Below are 23,426 nucleotides of genomic sequence, written 5' to 3' on the forward strand. Positions count from 1 at the left end.
GGACTTGGAGTCAGGCAGCCCTAACTCAGATCACTTGAGCTTTTTCACTCCATTTCCTCATCTTTTAAAAAAAAGGGGGATAAAAATACTAGCAGTACCTGTGCTTCATGGGGTTGTTGCAATGATCACATAACATAATGCATGTAAAGCAAATATTTACACATCTGCCTTTTTTAATTTCCTTGGTTTTCCCAAGATATGTGGCAGAAATTAGATGAATAATCTGTGTTGATAGGAATGTGATGCTATCAGGAGGAGAGATTCCGGTATTGAGTGGGACATCAGAGTTAGGATTTTATGAACTGCTAATTTCTTTCCATGTGTTTAATTTTTCTGTGCTCAATTCAATTCAACAAGCATTTATTAAGTGCCTACTATATGCAAGGCACTATACATCCTGATGGGGATACATCAAAGACAAAAACAAAAAAGCCCCTGCCCTCAATGAGCTTACATTCTGCCAGGGTATACGACATGTACACAGATAAATAATATATGCATAGTGATTTAGAGAGAGAGAAGAAGGAAAAGAGAAAGAAAGGGAGAGAGGAAGAGGAGAGGGGGAGGGAGGGAGGGAGAGAGGAAAAAAGAAGAGGAAGAGGAGGAGAGAGAGAGCAAGAGAGAGAGAGAAATGAGAACATGTGTGAGTGCACTAATGGGGGGAATTGGGAGGACATATGTAGCACCTGAGTTGTACTTTGAAGGAAGCTAAGGATTCTATAAGATGGAGGTGAAAGGGAGTACATTTCAGATACAGCAAGCTCTATCTGCTTTGTCTGCTTTCTTATCACAACACCTGCACTAAGACTGCTTTTCCTTAGTTTTCTCATTAAAGATAGATCGTCAGAGTAGTTGTGTAGCTTGGCCATTTTAGTATCACTTGTCCGATTTCCATCATAATTTTTAAAAGGTCTACCTTGATAGTCCTAGTTCTGTACTCCCTTGGGGCAGCTTTGTAATTCATCCTTTCCGTTGCTCTTGGGTTCGTTTCCACCGTTGTCATTGCCTTTTGAAACCTAGTTGATTCTAGAGGTCCATGTTTGGTCACTGCCTCTGCCGTCACCTGTCTTCTTTGCCCACTCTAGTTACCAGTTGCTGTTGTTGCTGATGGACAACTGCAGGTTTCTGTTGCTACTAGCTGCTGCTGTTTCTAGACACCTCTGCTGGGTAACCCTGAATCCCTCCAAGGCCATCAGCCACCTTTTTGGACCATCAGTCCAAAGACAGTTCCAGACTGTCTTCCCTGTTGTCGAGCACCTTGTTGTTCTGCCAACCATCCCTTTTCCTGTCGCTGTTGAACACCTTCTGCTGCAAAATCCACTGTATGATCACGACTGCACCCCCTAATTTGGGACCGAAAAAGATAGTATAAAAAGTGTGCATATTATGCAAGTAAATATAGCATCTTGAGCAACTGGATTCTTGTTCTGGAAACCAGAGTTTGTAAATAAGAAAGGAGATAATCCTTTGAATGGATGTAAAACAGGGCCACTTATGATGATCTATTCTTGTCACAACTAAAAAATCCTATGTCTAGTCTTTCTTACCATGGACACCTTATTATAATAGAGAGATACAATGAAAAGAGTGCCCAATCTGGAGTCAGAAGATCTGAGTTTGAGTCTTAGCTCTGACCTTACTGGCTTCGTGATTTGGGCAAAGCACTTTTAACCTCTCCTTCAGCCTCAACTTCCTTGTATGTTTAAAAAAAGAAACAAAGAATACTTGCATTATCTATGTTTAATAGGGTTGTTGTGAGGAAAGTGCTATGTAAACCTCAATGTTCTAGATGAATATGAGTTGTAGTAGGAAAATAAGCACTATCCTAGGACTGCACTATTGGCCAGAGGTTAGAGCAAGCCAAGATACAGTACTGATGCATCAGCAAGAAATACGACTCAGAAGTCTGAGAAGTGAGTATATATTCCCTGTCTCTTTTATATAATATTGAGTTGCTTTTTTAAAAAGCTATTCAGTTTTCAGATGAAGAAATTAAAGATATCCATGGTCATATGAAAAAATGCTCTAAATCGCTATTGATTAGAGGAAATGCAAATTAAAACAACTCTGAAGTACCACATCACACCTGTCAGATTGGCTAACATGAGAAAACAGGAAAAGGACAAATGTTGGAGAAGATGTGGGAAAATTGGAACACTAATGCATTGTTGGGTGGAATTGTGAACTGATCCAATCATTCTGGAGAGCAATTTGGAACTATGCCCAAAGGGCTATAAAACACTGTATATTCTTTGATCCAGCAATACCACTTCTAGGTCTGTATCCCAAAGAGATCATAAAAAAGGGAAAAGGATCCACATGTACAAAAATATTTATAGCAGCTCTTTTTGTGGTGGCAAAGAATTGGAAATTAAGGGGATGCCTGTCAGTTGGGGAATGACTGAACAAGTTATTGTATATGAATGTAATGGAATACTATTGTTCCATAAGAAATATGGCAGATTTCAGAAAAACCTGGAAAGACTTAATATGAACTGATGCTGAGTGAAATGAGCAAAACCAGGTGAACATTGTACACAGTAACATCAACATTATGTGATGACCAACTTTGATAGATTTAGTTCTTCTCAGCAATGCAGTGATCTAAGACAATTCCAAAAGACTCATGATAGAAAATGCTATCTACATCCAGAAAAAACTATGGAGTCGGAATGCAAATTGAAGCATATTATTATTCTCTCTCTCTCTCTCTCTCTCTCTCTCTCTCTCTCTCTCTCTCTCTCTCTCTCTTTCTCTCTTCTCTTCTCTTTCTCATGGTTTTTCCCTTTTGTCCTGGTTCTTCTTTTACAACATGACTAATGTGGAAATATGTTTAATAAGATTGTACATGTATGGCCTATATCAGATTACATGCCATCTTGAGGAGGGGGAAAATTAGAACTCAAAATCTTATAAAAGTGAATGTTGAAAACTAAAAAAAAATTAAAAATTAAAAGGATATGAGATTTTTTTAAAAAAAGCCATCCATCTATGTTGGGTATCTGGCTTTGCTGCTGGTGCCACATTCTCATAGGATCATAGATATAGAGCTAGAAGGGGCTACTTAGAGATCATCTAGTTCAACTCCCTCGCATTTGACAAATGACAAAAATAAGGCTCATAGGGTTTAGGTGACTTGCCCAATGTAATCCAGGTAGTAACAGAGTCAGAATTCAAAATCAGGTAAAAGAATCATAGACATAGATCTGGAAGGTGCCTCAGAGGCTATGTTGGATCCAACCTCCCATTTTATAGATGGAAGAATCAAGACACCCAGAAAATGTCTTGCCCACAGTCAGCAGAAGGCTTTGAACCCAGATCCTCTGACTCCAGAGCCAGCATTCTTTCTACTGACCCACAGAGCCTTCATGTTCTGCCATCAGTCATTTTGAAGCATTGAGAACCATGATCTTAAATTGAAATGACAAGATTTTGGAAAGGACCATTTAGACCTAGTCTGGAAGAAGAGCACATGTTTCTGTACCTCTCAAACTTGGACAAACAATAGATAATTCAACAAACATTTATTAAATAACTACTCAATAGACACTTGTCAGATAAATGAAATGGTAAATAAGATCTGCTCAGTGAGAAGAAAAGGGGAAAAGGGGCTGAAGCCACAAGTGTGCAGGCATTCTGCCTCTCCTTCCCCATAACCCTTTCAGATATACTCTTCTCTCCCTCACTCCTGTCCATCCTCCTAACCCCAAGCCTCAGCATGACTCTGTGCATCACCATCATTATTTTTTCATCCAGTTTTGTGATTCCATTGATGTGGGGAAACTCCCTCCATCTGTGCTGATCAGCAACTCATCTGCGACTCTCAAGTCTGAACATGACTCTCATTTGCAAGATAACAGTAGCCATTAAAGGAGATGAGACAATAGATTCTGGCTCCATCTTTCCTAACCTTCTCCCTTCCTGATGTGGATGTAAAGCAGCCTTGGCTCAGAGGAGTATCTCAGGTGTTCCCCAGAAAGCCCTTTTGTGAAATCTCAAGGTGTCTCTCTAGGACTTTCAAAGGGATCCAGGTCTCAGAAAAGAGGTCAGGTGGAAGTATTGAATAGAAGGAGGAGGGTTAGGAGTACTTGTTATGGGTTCTGACACTTCAGCAGATGTTTCCAGTGACCAGATATTCTGGGGAAAATCCAGGATACCATATAGACCTTAAAAACCTCACTATAATGCCCAAAGAGCTGTAAAACCCTTTGACCCAGAAATACCACTACTAGATTTGTATCCCAAAGAGATTTTTTAAAAAAGAATCTATATATACAAAAATATATATAGCAACTCTTTTTGTGGTGGCAAACAATGGAAATTGAGGGGATGTCCATCAATTGGGGAATGGCTAAACAAGTTGTAGTACATGACTGTGATGGAATACCATTGTGCTGGAAGAAATGAGGAGCAAGATGTTTTCAGGAAAACCTCGGAAGACTTACATGAACTGATACAAAGTGAAATGAGCAGAACCAGAGGACATTGTATACAGTAATATTGTATGATGATCAACTATGAATGACTTAGCTATTTTCAGCAATACAAGGATCCTAAACGATTCCCAAGGACTTATGATGAAGTATGCTATCCACCTCCAGAGAAAGAACTGATAGAGTCAATGCACATTGAAGTACGCTCTTTTCTATTTTCTTGCATGTGCTTTTTTTGTGGTCTGTGTTTTCTTTCACAACATGACTAATGGAAATATGTTTTACATGACTGCACATGTTTAACTTATATCAAATTGCTTGCCTTCTCAATGAAAGAGAAGTGGAGGAGGGAGGGAGAGAATTTGGAACTCAAATTTTTTAAAAAGTTAACAATTATTTTTACATGTAATTGGAAAAAGAATAAAATATTTAAAGCTAAAAAATAAAGGAACCCAACCTCACTATAGCAGAACAATTTTAGTCTAGATATCTTACCTAAGGCTGTGGGCCAAAGCAACATGTGGAGGCTGCCAGGGTGCTAAGGAGAGATAGTGGCTGTAGCCCTGAGGGATTCTCTCTTTCCCACATACCATAAGAGAAAGAGTCTCTTAAGCGTAGCTCTCCTTCGGTTCTTTGAATGCTTTCTTTGGAGGAAGTTTCTTTTTCTAGATGAAAAAACAAAAGTCAAGGAATTTTATTTCCAAGTTAGATCATTCAACCATACAGATAAACCATGTACCTATCTCTCAGTGGCTTGCAAGACTCTTAATCCTCTTTTTACCTTTTTTAAAAAAATGGTTTCGTCTATAGAAATTAACTATTAATATAATTAAATTAACTTTGAAACTGTTTGCTATTTTCTGAAGAGATTCTTACTCCTAGTTACAAAGAGCTAGCTGAGCACTTAAGTTTGTGGCTCTTTGGTTGTTTGGTCTTCCAAGGGTAAGGAGAGTTTATATGACCCAAGGGGATATTAGGATCATAGGATTTAGAGCCGAAAGAAAGCTGAAGAATCTAGTCCGACCCCCTTATTCTTATTACAGATGGAACCGTATGTGTGAGGCAACGAATAAGAATGAAAAATAAAGAGGGCAATTGGAAAGAAGAAGGGCCAATGACATCTCAAGATGGTTTGATTGACATCAGTCAATCATAACTGATTGTTATGGTCCCAGTGATCCCAGCTTGTCTGATGACCTTAAAAACATGAACTTCTCAAAATACCATGATCAAGTTAACTTGTTATACTAAACCCTGATGTTAAATGCATCAATCACCATGATTTTTTTTCCCATCCAAACCTGTGATTGACTCCATTCCTATGGAGAAATTCCAGTGTGGAAACTCCCTCCACCAGTGCAGATTGGCAATTCGTGACTTAGAGAGTTGCCTGAGACACTAAGAGTTTAAATGACTTCCTTGTGGTCATACAGCTAGTATATCAGAGGCAGGACCTGAACCCAGGTCTTCCTGACTACCTGGTTATCACCACCCATGATGTGCTGCCTCTATATAGAGAAGGCTTCTGTGAAGACAGAAGAAACATTGGACAGCCTCAGCTCTGCAAAGCTTATAAATGGATGTTAGAAAAACACTTCCAGACCTCTTACCCTGTACTTACCTCTAAATATTTAAATGTTCCATAATATGACATTCTTAGTATATCCAGAGCAAAATTAGGAAAGGGCTATGTATGCTTGCTGATATAAAGAGAATGTTGTATATAGTTCAACCAACATATATTATAAACTATTCCAGGAGTTAGAGAAATGTGAAGATGAATAAGGCTGAGGGAATTTATAATCTAGGGGAGAGAATATATCTATACAAATAGCCATAATACAAAGTGCTCCTGGAGAGGCAAAGGATGAGAGATTGCTTCTGGCTGATGCAATCTTTCAGGAAGACTTTATGGGAATTATTTGTCTCTACGGACAAGGATGATTTTGGTAGGAGAAGATCCTGTGATTGCATTCCAGGCATAGGAATAGAAGAAGTAGGAATGAGCAGAAATAGCAGAGTCTAGAGGGAAGTATGGTGAGATAAGGCTGGAAAAGTCGGATGGAATCAGATTGTGGAGTGCCTTAAATGTTCTTTGAGAATTGTGAGCAGGGCAATCATAATCAGAGGTGTACATTAAGTATATTTCCCTGGCAGTGATGTGTAGAGGTAGCTCTCTGTGAGTAAGAAACTTACTGAAGTATTCTTAGTAGGGGACAATCAGGACTTGAATTCTGGTACAAGGAGTACTGGCAGTGGGTATGGAAAGCAGCACATTAGTTTCTTCATCTGTAAAATGAGAAAGTTGGACTAAATGGCCTCTGAGGTCTCTTTTACCTCTACATCTGTGATTCTGTGACCAATGTGAGTGAACCTGCAAAGGTAGAGTGGACAGGGGCTTGGCAGCTGATTGGAGAAAGAAGGAAGAGACAACGTTGGCTCCATGGTTTCCAGCCTGTGAAATAGAAACTAGCAAAGTTAGGGAGAGAAACAAGTTTCAGGACAAAGATGGTAGAATCTGTTTTAGACATGGACTTGAGACATTGGTGGAAAATTTAGGAATATATTCCAGAAGACTTTAAGAGTTCAGTCCTGGAGCTTAGGGATGATGTCCACACTGAATATAGAGAATTGGGAGTCACAGAGCTAAGGTGAAGGAATGAGGACAGATGAGCTCATTGAGGAAGAGAATGTATGTTAAGAGATTGAGTGTCTGACTCAGAGACTCGGGGATGCCTATATTCAAGAGGTGAGAGGAAAGGAAGCCAAAGAAGGAGAAGTTGAAAAGGTAGGAAGGGAGCCTGAAAGTCAGTGTCACAAAAGTCTAGGAAGGAACTGGTCAAAATGGGATCACATGCTGTAACCAGAATGGCCTTTGTTTTCTTTGAGTGACTCAATTTATCTCAGTGAGCTTTATACTAGGTGCTAAGCCTCAGGCCCAAACCCCATTAGGTGTTAATGTAATCCATGTGGATGTGTACATCCCAGGGTCCTGAGGGGAGGGGCCAACTCAAGAACCAATCACCAGAGCCTGAGCCCTGGTGATTCAGATGATGTTTGATGTCTGAAGCCCTATAAGAAGGGAGGACAGAGCCATTGGTGCAGGGCTCTGGAGATGGTGTTGATGAGGAGACTCTGGGCAGCTGTAGTTAAGGAGCCCTCCAGCTTGTAAACCCGGATGTTGAAACTTTGTTGAACTCTGGTAACTATCTGTTGGGACTTGAATCAGACAAAGTCTGTTGATGTCTGTAATTTGTCTGCATTTTGTTTTGAAGTTCAGGGTGCTGGTTTTTTTCCCCTGAACTAACTGAATGATATTTGAATTAAAAGTAAGCTTGTCAACCCCTTCACCTTGCTTTCCTTGCTTAAGCAGATCGAAAGAACCTGTGCTGTTGACAGCTTTCTGGGTGCTGGCTGTGGGTGAATCTTATACCCCCACAGAAGCTGCTAGCCAGGTTGTTGAAACACATGCTGTGGAGAAGTCAAAGAAGAATGGAAACCTAGCAAAGGCCATTGGATTTGGTGATTAAGAAACCTCTCTTAACCTTAGAAAGAGTCATGTGAGAGGAATGGAGGCTGGAAGCCAGATTAAAAGGGTTGAGGACTAAATAGAAGCAGTTAAATATATACACAGAGGTCTGTATCCTTTTGGCATGGAGGTAACCTTGACCTCTGGAAGGTTATGCCAATAGAACACAAATCCATGGCAGGTCTTACCAAATTGAGAAGCTTTGACTAGGGGCCAGAAAACAGATCGTGTGTGTCTGTCTTCTAAGAACCTATCTAACTAAGTTTTGTTTTTTTTTTTAATTCTAAACTTAAATAGCAAAAAAAAAAGGAAAAAGAAGGAAGAAAACCATTTCTATACACAGTAGAATACAAAAAGACAATTGTCTATGAAACCGTGACATTTCATACCACTTTTAAAAAAAGTATTCTGCAGTTTGTTTTCAAAACTGTACTGTTTGCATGTCCTCACTTTCTTCCTTACATCCTTCTGTTCTCTTCTGGCATTCGGGCTAGCTAAGTTTGGAGACACTCCCTTCTAGGTTGCTTTTGGAGAGATGGATTTGGTGGTGGTAGAGGGGGCCGGGGATTGGGGGAGTCACACCAAGTCTCCCAGACAATATACCAATTCATAATGGGATTGTGATCTTACACTAGAACTATAACCAGGATAGGATGGTCCAGCATTATACAGACAAGTGTCTCCTGCTCCCTCCTTTTGCTAGCCTTCTAACACCCCCAGGACCACTGAGGTGAGCCATCAGATTTGCCTGATAGGCAGCCAAGTATTTGAATTGCAGATTTGGGTCTATTTTGAGATTGTACAAGTTGATTGTGCTAAGCTGTGATTTCCCTTCTTTTCTTCCTACACCCTCAACTTGCCACCCTGTTTTGGAGACCCAGGTATATTTGGTTGTACTCGGCTGCAAAAGGCCTTTGGGTATATTTGTCCCCATAAAGGGGGCCAGGCAGAGAAGGAAAAAGGTCGAAGACTCTGACTTTACGAGAAAAGGTTATGGCTTTTACTTGTAATCATAGATGTTGTAACAGCAATGCTACTTGCTACTACTGTGGCTGTGTAAGGCCAATAACACCAGCACACAGGAGGGCTGCTAGCACAGGTTCTTTGATCTGCTTTTCTAAGGAAAGCAACTTTAAGGGGTTGACAATCTTACTTTAATTAAACATACATGTATCATTCACTTAGTTCAAGAGAAAAAGTCAACACCCTGAACCTGAGAGAAAACAGAAACAGAAATTACAAGCAGAAATTATACAGGGTATTTATTCCTAAAGTCTGGACACAGGCAATTGACATCAATGTGGAGTTATTGCATCGAGTTCATGTGAATCTTGCAAAGCACATCAACCTTTGCATCACAAATGAATTGAAGATGTTAATTGTTAATATTCCAATTAAATAAAATGTTGTTGAAAATTTCATTCATTTCATTTCTTGAAAATATGCATTTTTGCCTATGTGTCCAGACTTTAGGAACACCCTGTATAAACAGTGCAAAATAACACAAACGAACAGACAGACTTCTAGCCTTCTGACCAAGACATTACATACATAGTTACCAGAGAGAGAAGTACTAGCATCTGGGTTTTCCAAAGCCGGGGTGGGGGGCAGGGGGCACGGCTCTCCTTAATGGCTACCCAGAGTCTCATCTAGTCAAATCACATGACACTTTTCCAGTGAGTGAGCACCAAGCAAAATGCTAACCTCAGAGTATATATACACTTTTTCAGAGTCAGAGGACATCGCAACTCAAACCCATGTGACCCAGGTCTTCCAGTGACTTAAGCAGGTCATCAAAGACTCTTGATTGAAACAAAGGCAAGACTCAAAGGCACTTGACTGCCTTAGTGCTGAGAAGCACTCCAAAACTAAAAAAAGCAAAAAGTCTCATTCTGCTTGCCATTACAGATGTTAATGAAGTTATAGTTTACTTTTGATTTCACTTGAATACATTTCTTAATCTAGATGAGCCAATTCTTTGGGGTGGAAAAGAATCATAATTGTGGTCTCCAAGTGGGTAGGTACTAGAGTCATTGTGATAAGTTGTCATTTTAAAAGGAAGAAGACCTCCATATATAAAATGTATATTATAGAAGCACTTTTTGAAGTAGCAAAGAACTGGAAACCAAGTGGTACCCATCTATTGAGAAATGGCTAAACAAGTGATGGTATATGAATGTAATGTAATATAATTACACTGTGAGAAATGATTACATGGGCAACTTCAGAGAAACCTGAGAAGATCTGTATGAAGTGATGCAGAGTAGAGCAAGCACAACCAGGATAATAATTGATATTGATAACATTATGAAGAAAAACAACTTTGAAAGATTTGAGAACTCTGATCAATGCAATGGCCAACCACATTATTCCAGAGCACTGATGATGAAGCATGCTACCCAGAGATATGTTAGATTTAAGATACAAAATAAAGCACACATTTCAGGGAGGGGAGGGAGAAAGACATACATTTTTGGATATAGTTAATGTGGGAATTTGTTTTGCTTAACTATGCATATTTGTTATGATAAGCTTTGTTTTTCTTTTCCTCCCCTCCCCCCCCACATGAGAGGATAGGGCTAGGGAAGAAGGAGGAGGAGAAGGAGAAGGAAGAAGAAGAAGAGGAGGAGGAAGTCATTGAGGCATCGTTTTTTTTTTTACATGAAGAGAATGGAAAGAAGGCAAAAAATATCAGATAAGCAGGACATATTTCAAAGCTAGAGGTTGAAAAAGAAAAGTAAGATATACGTAACAGAGATCTGCAGGTTCTTTATAATAATCTTTTCGTGTTCTATATGTATATGGAAATATTCATTTTATTTAGTATTTAAGTTCAGAATAAAAATAAAATTTTTACTATAGCCCAAGGAGATTTTTTTTAAAAAGAGGAAGAGCATTAATATATTTTAAAAATACTTACTCCATTGTCATCCTCAACTCTTACTTACAGAGGCTCTTTTTGTAGTAGCAAATAATTGTAAACTGAGGAGATGCTCATTAACTGAGGAATATTGGAGTATATAAATATGATAGAATACTCTTGTACTTTAAGAAATGATGAAGAGGATAGTTTCAGAAAATCTTGGGAAGACTTGTATGAACTGATATAAAGCAATGTGAGCGGAACCAAGACAACAATTTATACAATAACAACAATATTGTAAAAATAATCATATCTGAAAGACTTGGGAACTCTCATTAGCACAATAACTGATCATAATTCTAAAGGGCACAATGAAACATGCTACTGACCTCCAGATAGAAAAGTGATGGACTTAGAGTAAGATAGAATCATACTGTCTTTTCTTTCTTTCTTTTTTTTTAATGGACATGGCTAATGCAGGAAATTTTTTTTGCATAACTATACATATTTGTAATGGGCTTTGCTTTTCTTGCCTTCTCAATGGGTAGGGGAGCGGTTATTTTTAAAAGTAATTTTTTAAAAAGATCACATAAGGAAGCTAATTCATTCCTCTAGATCTTAAATGGTAACTGGTAAAGATATTGAAGAGGTGTGAAGGAGGTGCATCTAAGCACTTTAAGTTAGCAGGGAGGTGGTGTAGTTCATTATTCCAGCAACACACCCTGCCGGCACTTGGAAGAAAGTAGCTGCTCCTCTAGTGCCACACCCCAGTGGAGAAATGCAGTTCTTTGTTTGATGTTTCTTTGTTTCTCCTCCAAGGTTCATCTGAGCCCTGTTCTCTTTTTAATTTATACTGTCCTACTAGGTGATCTCATCCTCTCCGGTGGTTAAAGTATCATCTCTATACGGAATTGATTCCCAGATCTCTAAATCTAGACATAGTCTCTATCCTAAATTACAATCTTGAATCAACAACTCCCTTTTGAATATCTTGAGTTGGATGTCCCATAGGGATCTCAAACTCAACATGTCAAAACAGAACTTATTACTTCTCCTACTCTCCATGCCCCCTCCCCCACCTTCTCAACTTATTTTTTTCTAGTTGAAAGCACCAGTTCACACAGCCTCCATTGTCATCCTCAACTCCTCACTTCCAATCAACCCACATATCCAATCTGTTGCCAAACCTTGTCTTCACTACCTTTGCTACATCACTGACATGCACTCACAAGCTATCACCCTAGTGTACCTCATCATCTCTTGCCTGGACTATTATAGTAGTTTTCTATTTGTTCTCCCTGCCTCAAGTCTCTTCCTGCTATAATCCATCATCTATTCAGCTGCTGAAGTGATTTTTCCAACTCAATAAATTCTAGTCCCGCCTTGTTCAAATCTAAATGACTCTGGCTGCCATTTAAAGCTCTTCACAAGTAGGTCCCTTTCTCCTTTTCAGTCTTGTGACCCTTAACTCCTTTCCATCTATTTGACAATCAGCTACAATGGCCACCTTTGTTGTTACTAGGTCAGGGAGCTCTATTTCCCATCTCTGGGCTTTTGCACTGCCTGGCTGTCCCCTTATCCTGCAATGTTCTCCCTCCTCACTCCCAATTCTTAATTTCCCAGGTTTCCTTCCAGACTCAGCTCAGATCCCACCTTCTGCAGGAGGCCCTTTCTTGTATTCCTAGCTGCTGGTGCCTCCCCTCTGAGATACCTTTCATCTACTTTGTACATATCTTGTGTGTACCATAGATGTCTGTATACTGTCTCCCCATCAGAATATGAGTTCCTTGAAGGCAGGAACTGTGATTTCTTTTCCTTTTCTTTCCCTCTTTGAATTCCCAATGTTTTGCACAGTATGTGGCACGTTATAAGAACTTAATGCTTATTAACTCTCCATGAATGTCATCTGCATACACGTATTTCAGCTACACATAGCAAATAAGGTCATCTTTGTGCTAAAGTCTGTGTGACATAATATAGAGTCAGAAAACCAGAGTTCAAATCCTGGGCCAGTCACTTATTTGACTTATGATCTTGGACAATTTACTTAATGTTTCTAGACTTCAATTTTCTCATCTATAAGACAAAGAAGGGCTGGGCTAGATGACCTCTTAAGTTCCATCAAGCTCTATGTTTGTACCCCAGCCTTTTCAGCTTTTAGACTTTTAGCTCCTTGGGGGCAGAGATAGGTGGGTGGTTAGTGAGTTGCCCTATCACATGCTTATAAAATATTCTGTTTATTCTTGGCTTGTCTCCATTGATTAGATATAGGTGGGGACAAGAGGTGTTCCAATTGGACCTGAGAATCTGGAAGCATTCCAAACACAACAGAAAGGCTAGGACTAAGTTGGTGGCAATTATTAGGTGGATTTCAACCTCTGAAATACCATATATGGGGCTTCCTTAAGTAAGGATGACCCCATAAGTCAAGGAGGTCAGAGAATTAAATTATCTCCTTGGTTCCTAGCTGCTGATTCTAGGGCTTGATTCTTTACTTTTGGTGAATGCAAAGGACACAAAAGAGAGTGAGGGGTCAAAGAGGACTCCAAGTCTTTAAGCCTGGAAGACTAAAAGGAGAGTCATCGAGCTTTTGACAAAAACCTTAAAGTCAGAAAGAGAAACTAGCTTAAGCACCAAGTTCCTCTATTGGTAGATTCTCAAAACTCTGGGTGTGTGTGTGTGTGTGTGTGTGTGTGTGTGAGACAGAGACAGAGACAGAATCAGACAGACAGAGACAGAGAGACAGAATCAGAGAGGGGGAGAGAGAGAGAGAGAGAGAGAGAGAGAGAGAGAGAGAGAGAGAGAAAGAGAAAGGGTGGGGGTGGGGGGGTTCCTTGCATTCTGTTTTACCTGAGTTGCTTGTCTGAACATCTCTAGGGACCTCCATGACGTTGGTCCTGATGATCCAGAAAATATTGGCAGGGTCAAAAAAAAGACAAAAGGAAAAAGAAAAAGCATTGAAATTTTATTTCAAACCCGGCTTTCAATAGTGTTCTTCCAAGTGCAAATGACTTAGGCACAGATATAAATGGAAATGGCTATATTGGTGACTATGACCTACTTAAAAAGTGACTAGAGAAGTGAGAAAGCCAGGGGAGAGGGACAGAGAAAAGCTAAGTTTTGTCTTTGCTGAGAAGGAGTGGGTACCATCTGCTCACATATCATGAGAATGGAAAAATTTATTCGTTTTATCTGTTGTAAATTGCATATATCCCATATGTAAAAAGTCTTTTAAAAATTTATTTTTTTTTTGTAAAAACAGCCTTGATTGCCATCAAACTGGTACCTGTCTCTCCATGGAAAGAAAATAATAACACAGGGCTTCAGTGAAATTAATTTTTCAAATACAAATTTTTATTCATGTTTTGTTGATGCTTCTTACATCACAATCATTTCTAGATATACTCTCTTCCCCTCTCACTCATTTCATAAGTCTGTCCTTAGGACAAAGAGAAAATAGTGAAGCAGAACTAATGGATATAGTAACTATATTCTATGCAAGGTTCCGCATCCCAACTTTTCACCTCTGCATGAAAAAGAAGGAAATTCATTTCCTTGTTTTTCCTCTGGGACCAAAATTGTTCATTATATTAATTTTTAAGACTACTTAATAGATTCAGAAAACAGTGAGTTTTTTAAACTAATTAAAATTTCAAAGATGGGAGACCATGGACATGAAATATTATATATGCTTTCAGACATGGTGGATCTATTGGTTGTTTTTGTTAGAATGCATTTCCCCCCTTTCTTTTTAAATTTCTTTTCATAAAGGATGACTAGATTGGGGAGGAGAAAGGATAGTTAGGATTCTAAAATCATTGTGACATAATTACAAAAGATATAAGTTAAAAAGTTTAAATAAATTTATAAAGCTAATGAAAAAAGCTATATTTGTACAAAAATATTTATGGTAGCTCTTTTTGTGGTGTCAAAAGAATTAGAAGTTGAGGGGATATTCATCAATTGGGGAACAGCTAAATAAGTTGTGATATATGACTATGATGGAATATTATTGTGCTATAAAGAAATGACAAGTGGACTGATCTCAGAAAAACCTGGAAAGACTTACACGAACTGGTGCAAAGTGAAATCAGCAGAACCAGAAGAACATTGTACATAGTAACAGCAATGATGATCAACTGTGAATGACTTAGCTATTCTCAGCAATACAGTGATCTAAGACATTCCAAAGGACTCATGATGAAAAATGGTATCTATCCACAGCTAGACAAAGAATTGATGGAGTCTGAAAGCATATCAAAGCATACTATTTTTCACTTTATTTTTCGTGGGTTTTTTTTGTTCTGTGTCTTCTCTCACTATATGACTAATGTGGAAATATGTTTTAAAAGATTGCATATGTATAACCTATATAAATGCTTACCTTCCCAATGAGGGGGAAGGTAAGGAAGGGAGAGAATTTGGAACTTAAAATTTTTAAAAATGAATATTAAAAATTTTACATGTAATTGGGGAAAAATAAATTATTTTTAAAAAGCCTTATTAAGGAAACAGTGATTTGAAAAACAAATTTTTAAAGACTCTCATATAAGGTTAAACAGTGAGAATAAAAATTTCTAGGAATTTTGCTTTTTAACTTAATAAAATAATTTGCTTTAAAAATTAGCTACATGTTTTTTTTTGTCTATTTCCTACCATCATTTTCTTAGACAAACCACACCTGTCAATCTTCCAATGGGCAGACCCAATTTGCTCTTGTGTTGGTTTTCCCACCTAGACATAGTGGCAAAATGGTATCAGGCTACCTCCCTTTGCAATCTGTCATATTCCTATTATTGTGACCCAAGGCATAGAGATTTTTGTCCTACTTGAAGGCAAGGACTGTTTTTAATGTCTGTCTCTGTACCCCTAGTTCTTAATATGATAGATACATAATAAATACTTGTATTCTGGGGGCTGTGCCCTTGCCTGATTCCCTTTTACCTCTCCCATATCCTCTCCTCAGCACTGTCATGAGCAAGACCAAAGGATTTATCACAGTATAAATTCTATACAGGTATAGTAAAATATAGTCATTAAACATTCATTAAATGCTTATTCTGCATGCCAGCTATTCTGTGTGCTAAGCTAAAGTGCTGACACAGAATTCATCTAAATCTAGCTTGCCACTCAAAATGGTATGTAAAAACCTCCTGGTTTTAGATACCATTAATCTGTCACCTGGGCTGATCATTTCAGTCCTGTACTGCCAGGTCTTTTGTTTGGATAGTCTATAGTCTTCTTATTTCCCTCCTGTTTCTATCCCCAGCCCAAGTTTGGGCTCTCTCTCTAAGAAAGGGGTTTTAAACCATTTTTGTGTCATGGACCCCTTCTGCAATCTGGTGAAACCTTTGGAACCCTTCTAAGAATCACGTTTTTAGATGCATAAAATAAAATCTATAGGACTACAAAGGAAACTTAGTTATATTGAAATATAGTTAGCAAAATATTGAAGAAGAAAAGAGGTCACAATTAAAGCGAACCTGCTGATCTTAAGCCCTGCTCTGAGACCTCTTGTTCATCAAAGACATAGATGCTCTCCTATCTGATTTCTGAGTGTCTAAGCTGTTGATCCCCCCACTCTCCAAAAGAAGTCCCCACTACAGATTTTTCATTTCTGTCATCTAGCTACCTCTCCTCATGATTTCATTCCTGTTGTTTTCTTTTTATTCTCTACATTGTTCTCTAGGACACCTGGATTTCCATTCCCTTTTCATTTTGGCTGACCTTGTTACTTTCAGGCAAATACTTTTAATCCATGCTTCCTCTGCAGCTATCTAGTGTTAACATGGATTCTTGGGCAATTAGCAAATGTAGCTTTGGAATTTAAACAGAATCACTTAAAACAGGGGTGGGGAACCTGCAGCCTCGAGGCCACATGTGGCCCTCTAGGTCCTCAAGTGCAGCCCTTTGACTGAATCTGCTTAGAAGCTATCAACTAGCCAACAGTATATCTAAGGAGAGCAGGAGCTTCCCTTACATATGTAAAAATGTAACAGCAGTGCAGGGAAGCTGTTCCTCCTATGTTCATATGTTCAAATGCCTCATAAGGCATTTGCTTCTGGGTATGAAGGAACACCCGGAACACACGGAACTCAAAGAGAGATACTGAAGACGTGACCTGGAGAGAGGCCTGTGCATCAAAATTGTTCCTACAGGGAGCTACATGTACCAAGGAGCAAGGAGGCACAGAGCCAGTAAGAGAGGAGTGAATCCGTATGCCTAAAACATATGCAACCTATCCTTTTCTTTCCCCCTTAATTTCTTTTTCTTTTTTAATTTGCAAGTTTTTTTTTATTTTAAACTTAAATACAAAATAAGAAAAAAGGAAACAAATACTAAAACTAAAATAATATGAAATAAGAAAAGTAAAAAAATGCATTGTCATGTGCGCAGCAGAATATGAGAGAGGATTCAAAATTTACAGCAATACATTCCCAGTGACCTATCTTTTTGCCTGTAGTATGAGCGATGTGGTCTATATAAGTTCAGGTGGTGGGGAGGGGAAGTGAACTCTTTAGAGCCTCTGAGATTCTTTTCTCATGAGGAAGGTGGAACTATTTTCTTGACTATGGGCTCAGGTACAAGCTTTTTCTGTATTTTTGTTGTGTAAATAAAACCTTTCTAATATTTGGTGTCTATCTGGTTAGCTGGAGGTCCCTTTTGAGGAAAGCACAGTAAGCCAGAATCTGACATTCCCAGGGCATCTATGGGAAGGAGCAGGAGCTGGTGATTTTTTGTGTGATCTTCCAAAACTATACCCATGTCCATGGTGTTAAGGGCTGAAGCCCAGTTGACAACAAAGATTATAAGGAAAAGGAGAGTAGATTTCTATGCCATTCCAAGTTGAGGGCTGTTAATCTCTCTTCCCCTCCCCTCCCAGCCTCTCCTATTAGAGAGGTGAGGCACTAAGTCAGTAATTAGGTCTCTCCTAACTTCTCTTTCAAATCTTGCCTCTCAAGACCTTCCCTCTTATTCCACTACACTGACTCAGGACTCTGGAGTTTTAAGCTGAGTTGCCCATGTGATACAAGAAGAAGGTCATAGTGGACTGCAAGGGCTTATGAATTGCACAGGGTCATAGTGTGAAGACAGAGAGTAGTTAGGGTTTCTTAGCAGGTGACTCCTCAGTCACAAGGCTTGTTCCCTTATCTCCCTACTGTCAGCCTTAATGGAAGAAAAGAATGGTAGGAGGTGTAATGCACTTACCTAGCTGTTTTCTTGTGCTGGCTCAAGCCTGCTGAACGCTTTGAAGAGGCTTCAGACAGTCCCTTGGCCATAAGAAGCGCCAGGCTCTCACTTGGTCCAGCAGGTTGTGGTCTGCTAATTTCGAGCTGGAGAGATTGATCATATGGTAAAGTGAGGTTGCTAGGCTCACACTGTCTTGGGTCTGAAAGGGATTGCCTCTTTGTCATGTTATGGGGGCCCCAGCCATGAGGAAACACCATTTTCCTTGATGATAACTGTGGACCCCAAAATGTGCTCCATGGAGTAGCCATGCTAGTGGAATCCAGAGATCCTATCTATTTTTCATACGCCAGGCCTGGATTCCTACCTGTGAAAAGTATTGTTCCCGCCCAATACTTTTTATCATACTAGAATAATTTTGTGGTATTTCTGAGTAATAAAGCTTTATGTTTTCTGTTCACATGAATGGAATAATTTCTATTTCTCTGAGGGGAAAACCAACCCCATATTTAGTTGCTTCTTAGTTGTACAAATAGGTTTCTTCAGTTGGTTAGTGACTCTTGATAGATCTCCCATTGTTGTGTTTGTCCTTTGTTTTCAAAGAGGACCATGGCATCAGGGAAATGATGACATGGCTTGCAGTTGACTTTGATTTGAGTGAGGGAGGGCTGTGTAAGGTCACCACCAGCCTCACTTTCTCCTCCAGAGCCATCTGGGTCCAGTGACTAGATATTCATCAGGATGATTAGAGATGGCCCAGGATGCAATGGGAGACCCTGGCCCTTTTTAGATCCTTACATTTGTAACCATCCAAAACAAAACAAAACAAAACAAAACTGGGGAAGGCAGTCTTCAGACCACACATGGTAGAGTTACGTCATCTAAAATGTTCTCCCTTACAATGACCCGGCTGCTAGAGTGTCAGGCTGGATAACCTCTGGGAGCACACTTACCATTTCTGTAGCATTCCCAGGAGATTTGCTGGGATCCTTGGGGACTAGGCAGTGAGTCACATGAATTCTCCGATCTTTAGTGGTAATGGACAGTCCCCTCTCCAGAATATACAGCAGCCGGACCCAGAGCTGGAACACAACCTCAGGATGGTCCAAGTGGAGTTTTAGGTAGTAAATTTTTTCAGTAACTGTCCGGACCCTCAGGATACGCTGGGACAAGTCACAAACTTGAAGTTCCACAAACTTTAGTGGGAGAATCCTGGGGACAAGAGAGAAGGGGAAAAATGGAAACTCCTCCACAGAAGAAGTCATCCTTTTTCGATAGGGCCATATCCCTAGTCAGTAGGATCAGTGGAACAATGAGGAATTTCTACATGAAATCCCATAAAGTGATCCCCCAAAACAATTCCCCAAAAGAAAGTTATAGGTAACAAAAGGGCAAAAGATGGATAAAAGAGGGGAAGAGAAAGGGCAGAAAGGGAAAAATAGGGGAGAAGAAGGAAAAGAGAGAGAAAAAATGACAGAAGTGAAAGGGAGGGGAAAATATATGAGAAGGGAAGAAAAAGGGGGAAGAGCAGAGAGAGAGAATAAAAGATCTGAGGGAGAGATAGATGCACAGACAGAGATGGATAGATAGAAAGAGAAGCAAGAGGATTTTGGGGCATAGGCAGTAGCAGGTCAAGACTGGCTAGGAAGGCTCAGGACATGGATTTAGCTAAGCAGGAAAGTCTGCAGATAACACAGTTCTAGGTAGGCAAAGGGACCAAGTCTAGTTGGGTCACACTAGAACAGGGGAAGAAGCAACCAGCAATTATGTAAGTTTGGGTAGACCCACAGGGTCCAGAGTCTAGGAACTAAGGGTCACCAGGGACAACACTGACCCACAGGGTTGGTGAACTTTGATCCCAGGTCAGAGGCTCTCTACTCTACCTGCTATTTCACGGAGTCTGCTGGGAGCTCCAAGTCTACAAACTTAATTGTGGCTAGAATGTTACAGGCCTCCTGGGAGAATCCCAGCTTCCAGAAAAGAAGGACAGTGATGCTAGGATTACCTTACCGGAAGGGAACCAAAGGAGAAAAATAGAAGACAGAGTAACATTAGACTTCTTTACTTACTGCTATCATTCCTCATCCCTCTTTTCCCCCCTACTTAATAGTGTTTTTTTTGGTTGAGGGGGGAAGGCAGAGCAAGTGGGGTTAAATGACTTTCCCAAAGTCACACAGCTAGTAAATGTGTCAAGTGTCTGAGGTCAGATTTGAACTCAGGTCCTCCTGACTCCAGGGCTGGTTCTACTCACCATGCCACCCAGCTGCCCCAGTATTTTATTTTTTCTAGTTACATGTAAAGATAGTTTTCAACATTCATTTTATAAGATTTTGGGTTCCAGATTTTTTCTCTTCCTCCCTCCCCTCCCTTCTTCCCAAGACAGCACTCAATATGATACAGGCTATACACTCCACAACCCTCTTACCAAAGAAAGTGGTTGGGTTGCAGCATAGGTTACTCCTCTCTCTTCCAACCCCAAAATATCCCTCCCTACCATTGAGGGGAAAATTGTCAGAGATGCAGAGGCACGGGCTGATGAGTAAGACTGACTTTATGGGTGAAGAGCCTAATAATGAGGTTCATTCAATCCGTACTTATCACCCACTGAGGATTCTGTTATTCACCAAGTCTCAGGACACTCTCCTTCCTTCCTCAATAAGGTTAGTGCCTGCCTCATAGTCTTCCCAACCCCTGCTCTCATATTAGGGGGCTTCAACACACATATTGATACTCCCTCAAACACACTAATTTCCTACTTCCTCCTGTTTTCCCTGACTTCCTTCAATTTTCCTCTAAAGCTCTACTTTCTAACCAAAAGCCTTTCCTGGTCTCACTTAATGATTATACCTTCCTTCTAAAATTACAAGAATTTAACCTCTATATAACCTGTTTGTCCATAGCTGTTTACATATTGTCTTCCCCATTAGACTGTGGTTTCCTTGAGAGAAGGTACTGTTTTTGGCCTTTCGTTGTAGTCCTAGTGCCTAACACAATGCACAATTTTATTTTTTTTAAGGTATCCAAATTTTAGGACTGGAAAGGGATACTAGAATTTGTCTAGGTTAGCCCCCTCATCTTACCAATGAGTATGCAAACCCAGAGACACTTACTCAAGGTCATATAACTTTCCATTCCATCTCATGACAAGAAAGGAAAAATTTCCAATAATTGGAGTCAGTCTCTAGTTAGCTTTCTCTCTCCAGGCGGTCTGTCTTCATACCCCTAGTCCTTTTCCTCATTCACTAGGTCTTTTTTTTTCTCCTTACTTGTAAAATGAGGAAGTTAGACTATATAAATTGTCTTGAAGTTCTGACATTGTAAGTGTAAGTAACTAGACCAGAAGCTAATACAGCTTCTAGGGACCTCTACGTTTTTTATCTGTGATTCTGGCATAGTGGAAAAAGCATTGGGCCTAGAACTAAAAGACCTAGGTTCAAATTCTAGCTTGGCCATTTTGGGGTCATGCAACCTTGGGGAAATTACTAAAACTCTCAGAGCTTCAGTTTCCCCAAGTATAAACTGAAAGACTCGATCTTTAATGCCCTTCCCAGGTAATTCAATTTTAGAGCAAGCTTCCTCTCAGGCACTCAATGGTATCCCCTTTCATTCTTTCACCCTCATGAATTTCTTTACCTCTTGAGGGTGATAGTTGGTGCTTCTACTGGACTGATCCACTTTGGAGATTGCCCTTTGGGCCACTTGACTTTGGCCATCAGGAGAATATTGGGAAGAGGAAGGCATGCCACTGAAGAGGTCACACCAAGAGCCACAGTTGTAGATGCATCATAGATGTTTCTCCAATTCTTTGTGACCTGAAAAGCAGCCCCAAGGGCATGGATCTAAGCATGTAACAAGAAAGGGTAGAAGGTACTTTCAACCATGTTGGTTGAATCACTTAATTGAAAGTCAGTTTTCAGCTATCTGCCTTGTAGACAGTTTGTATTGTTGTTAACTCCCCAAGAAAATTTCAGCTCTAAAGGGTTCCCTCAACTATCTAACCTACTTTTGAGTCTCTTAAAATAATTGTTTCATTTGTCCATTTAGACAAAGAATTCTTAACCTTTTTTGTGTCATGGATCATTTAATAGTCTGGTGAAGCCTAGGGATCCCTTCTCTGAATCATATTTTTAAATGCTTAAAATGAAATACAGAGGATTACACAAAGGAAACCAAACACTGATGAAAATAAAATTGCCATTTTCTTCCCCTATCCAAATCCACGAAAACTACTTACTGACCACATGGGGTGCCATAGTCCCCAGGTTAAGACTCTTGGACCCCTGGTTTAGACTATTCAAACCTAGGTTCTTGGTTCTTTTATCCGAAGGACTCATCATTTTTATGAAATTTCATATTCAGCTTGGAGTATTATAAAATTGAAAGCTGTGATTTTGGTAATGACTTTAGTTTGGTCTTATTACCATACTAGTCATACTTTTGTGCTAATGGCCTAGGGCTGGAGGTTGAGATCCAGTTTGATCAGTCCCTAGTGTACAATGACCACTGACCTCTACCTGAAAGTTCACACCTGGTGCCTTGTACAGCAGAAGTCTTGCAGGTGAGATCATTGTTCTATGTATACAAACAAAGGGGCCATGGGACCTAATCTCTTGAGTTTTTTATGCATCCTTGGTCCCCCTTCCTGCCAGGGATTCCAAGGCTCATTTAAGTGTCTTACACAAGCCCTGGGTATAACGTTTGGGAGAGGGGGAAAGAATTTGCTTAAATTGCTAGATAAGGGTACCTGGATGAAGTTGCTTTCAAAGACAGCTGAGTTGGGAAACAAGTTAAACTCTGGAGAATGAAGCAGTTGGCAGAGTAGCCCTTGTTCTACCCCAAGGCCCACTCCAGGGTCTGGTTCTTCTGCTGCAGGTGGGAGGCCCCTGATGACCGTTCTTGCATCAGGGGAATGGTAGGCTTGATAGCATCTTGGGACAACCAGTGTCTTTTTTGACTTCCACTGGGGTCTTCCACTTAGAGGAGTTGATGGTAACATGCCTCTTTCTCTGTAGTCAAGGGGCCAATTGTAAGTTCCTGATCCGACCTCCCTCTTCTACTTGCCTAGAGTTTGCTCATCAAGGCCCAGGAAAGTCTGTCAGCTCACAATGGATGACATCACTGAGATAGTGAGTGTAGTATAAGGGAAAAAGTACTGATGGACTTGGAGTCAAAAGACCTGGGTTCAAGTCCAGGTCTGTGGCTCTGTCTAGACTGTGTGACCAAGGGCAATTCACCTAACCTCTCTGAGCCTCAGTTTCTTCACCTTAAAATATTTACATCAACAACCTCAAAGAGTAGTGAATAAACTATTTTGTAAACCTTAAAAATCCCATCTAAACATGAGCTATTATGATAACTAAAAACCTTGATGCTTTAATAGGAAAGATAAAGAAAGAGGGTGGTTCGTTCTTTC

General features: G+C 39.9%; 1 protein-coding gene across 1 annotated transcript; it reads right to left on the reverse strand.

Annotated features, from left to right (window-relative positions):
- Positions 1-658: 658 nt before the first annotated feature.
- On the reverse strand, positions 659-23,009 carry FAM71F1 (family with sequence similarity 71 member F1). Its single transcript, XM_036761226.1, has 7 exons — positions 22,758-23,009; positions 21,647-21,852; positions 18,967-19,225; positions 18,035-18,159; positions 13,676-13,722; positions 4,929-5,098; positions 659-1,343 (listed from the first exon to the last, which is right to left on the reverse strand). Exons 1-6 carry the CDS (start codon positions 23,007-23,009, stop codon positions 4,929-4,931), a joined length of 1,059 nt encoding a protein of 352 aa, XP_036617121.1. The 3' UTR covers positions 659-1,343.
- Between the last annotated feature and the right edge of the window lie 417 nt (positions 23,010-23,426).

This window comes from Trichosurus vulpecula, chromosome 5 (assembly GCF_011100635.1).
Source record: "Trichosurus vulpecula isolate mTriVul1 chromosome 5, mTriVul1.pri, whole genome shotgun sequence".
NCBI classification, from domain to species: domain Eukaryota; kingdom Metazoa; phylum Chordata; class Mammalia; order Diprotodontia; family Phalangeridae; genus Trichosurus; species Trichosurus vulpecula.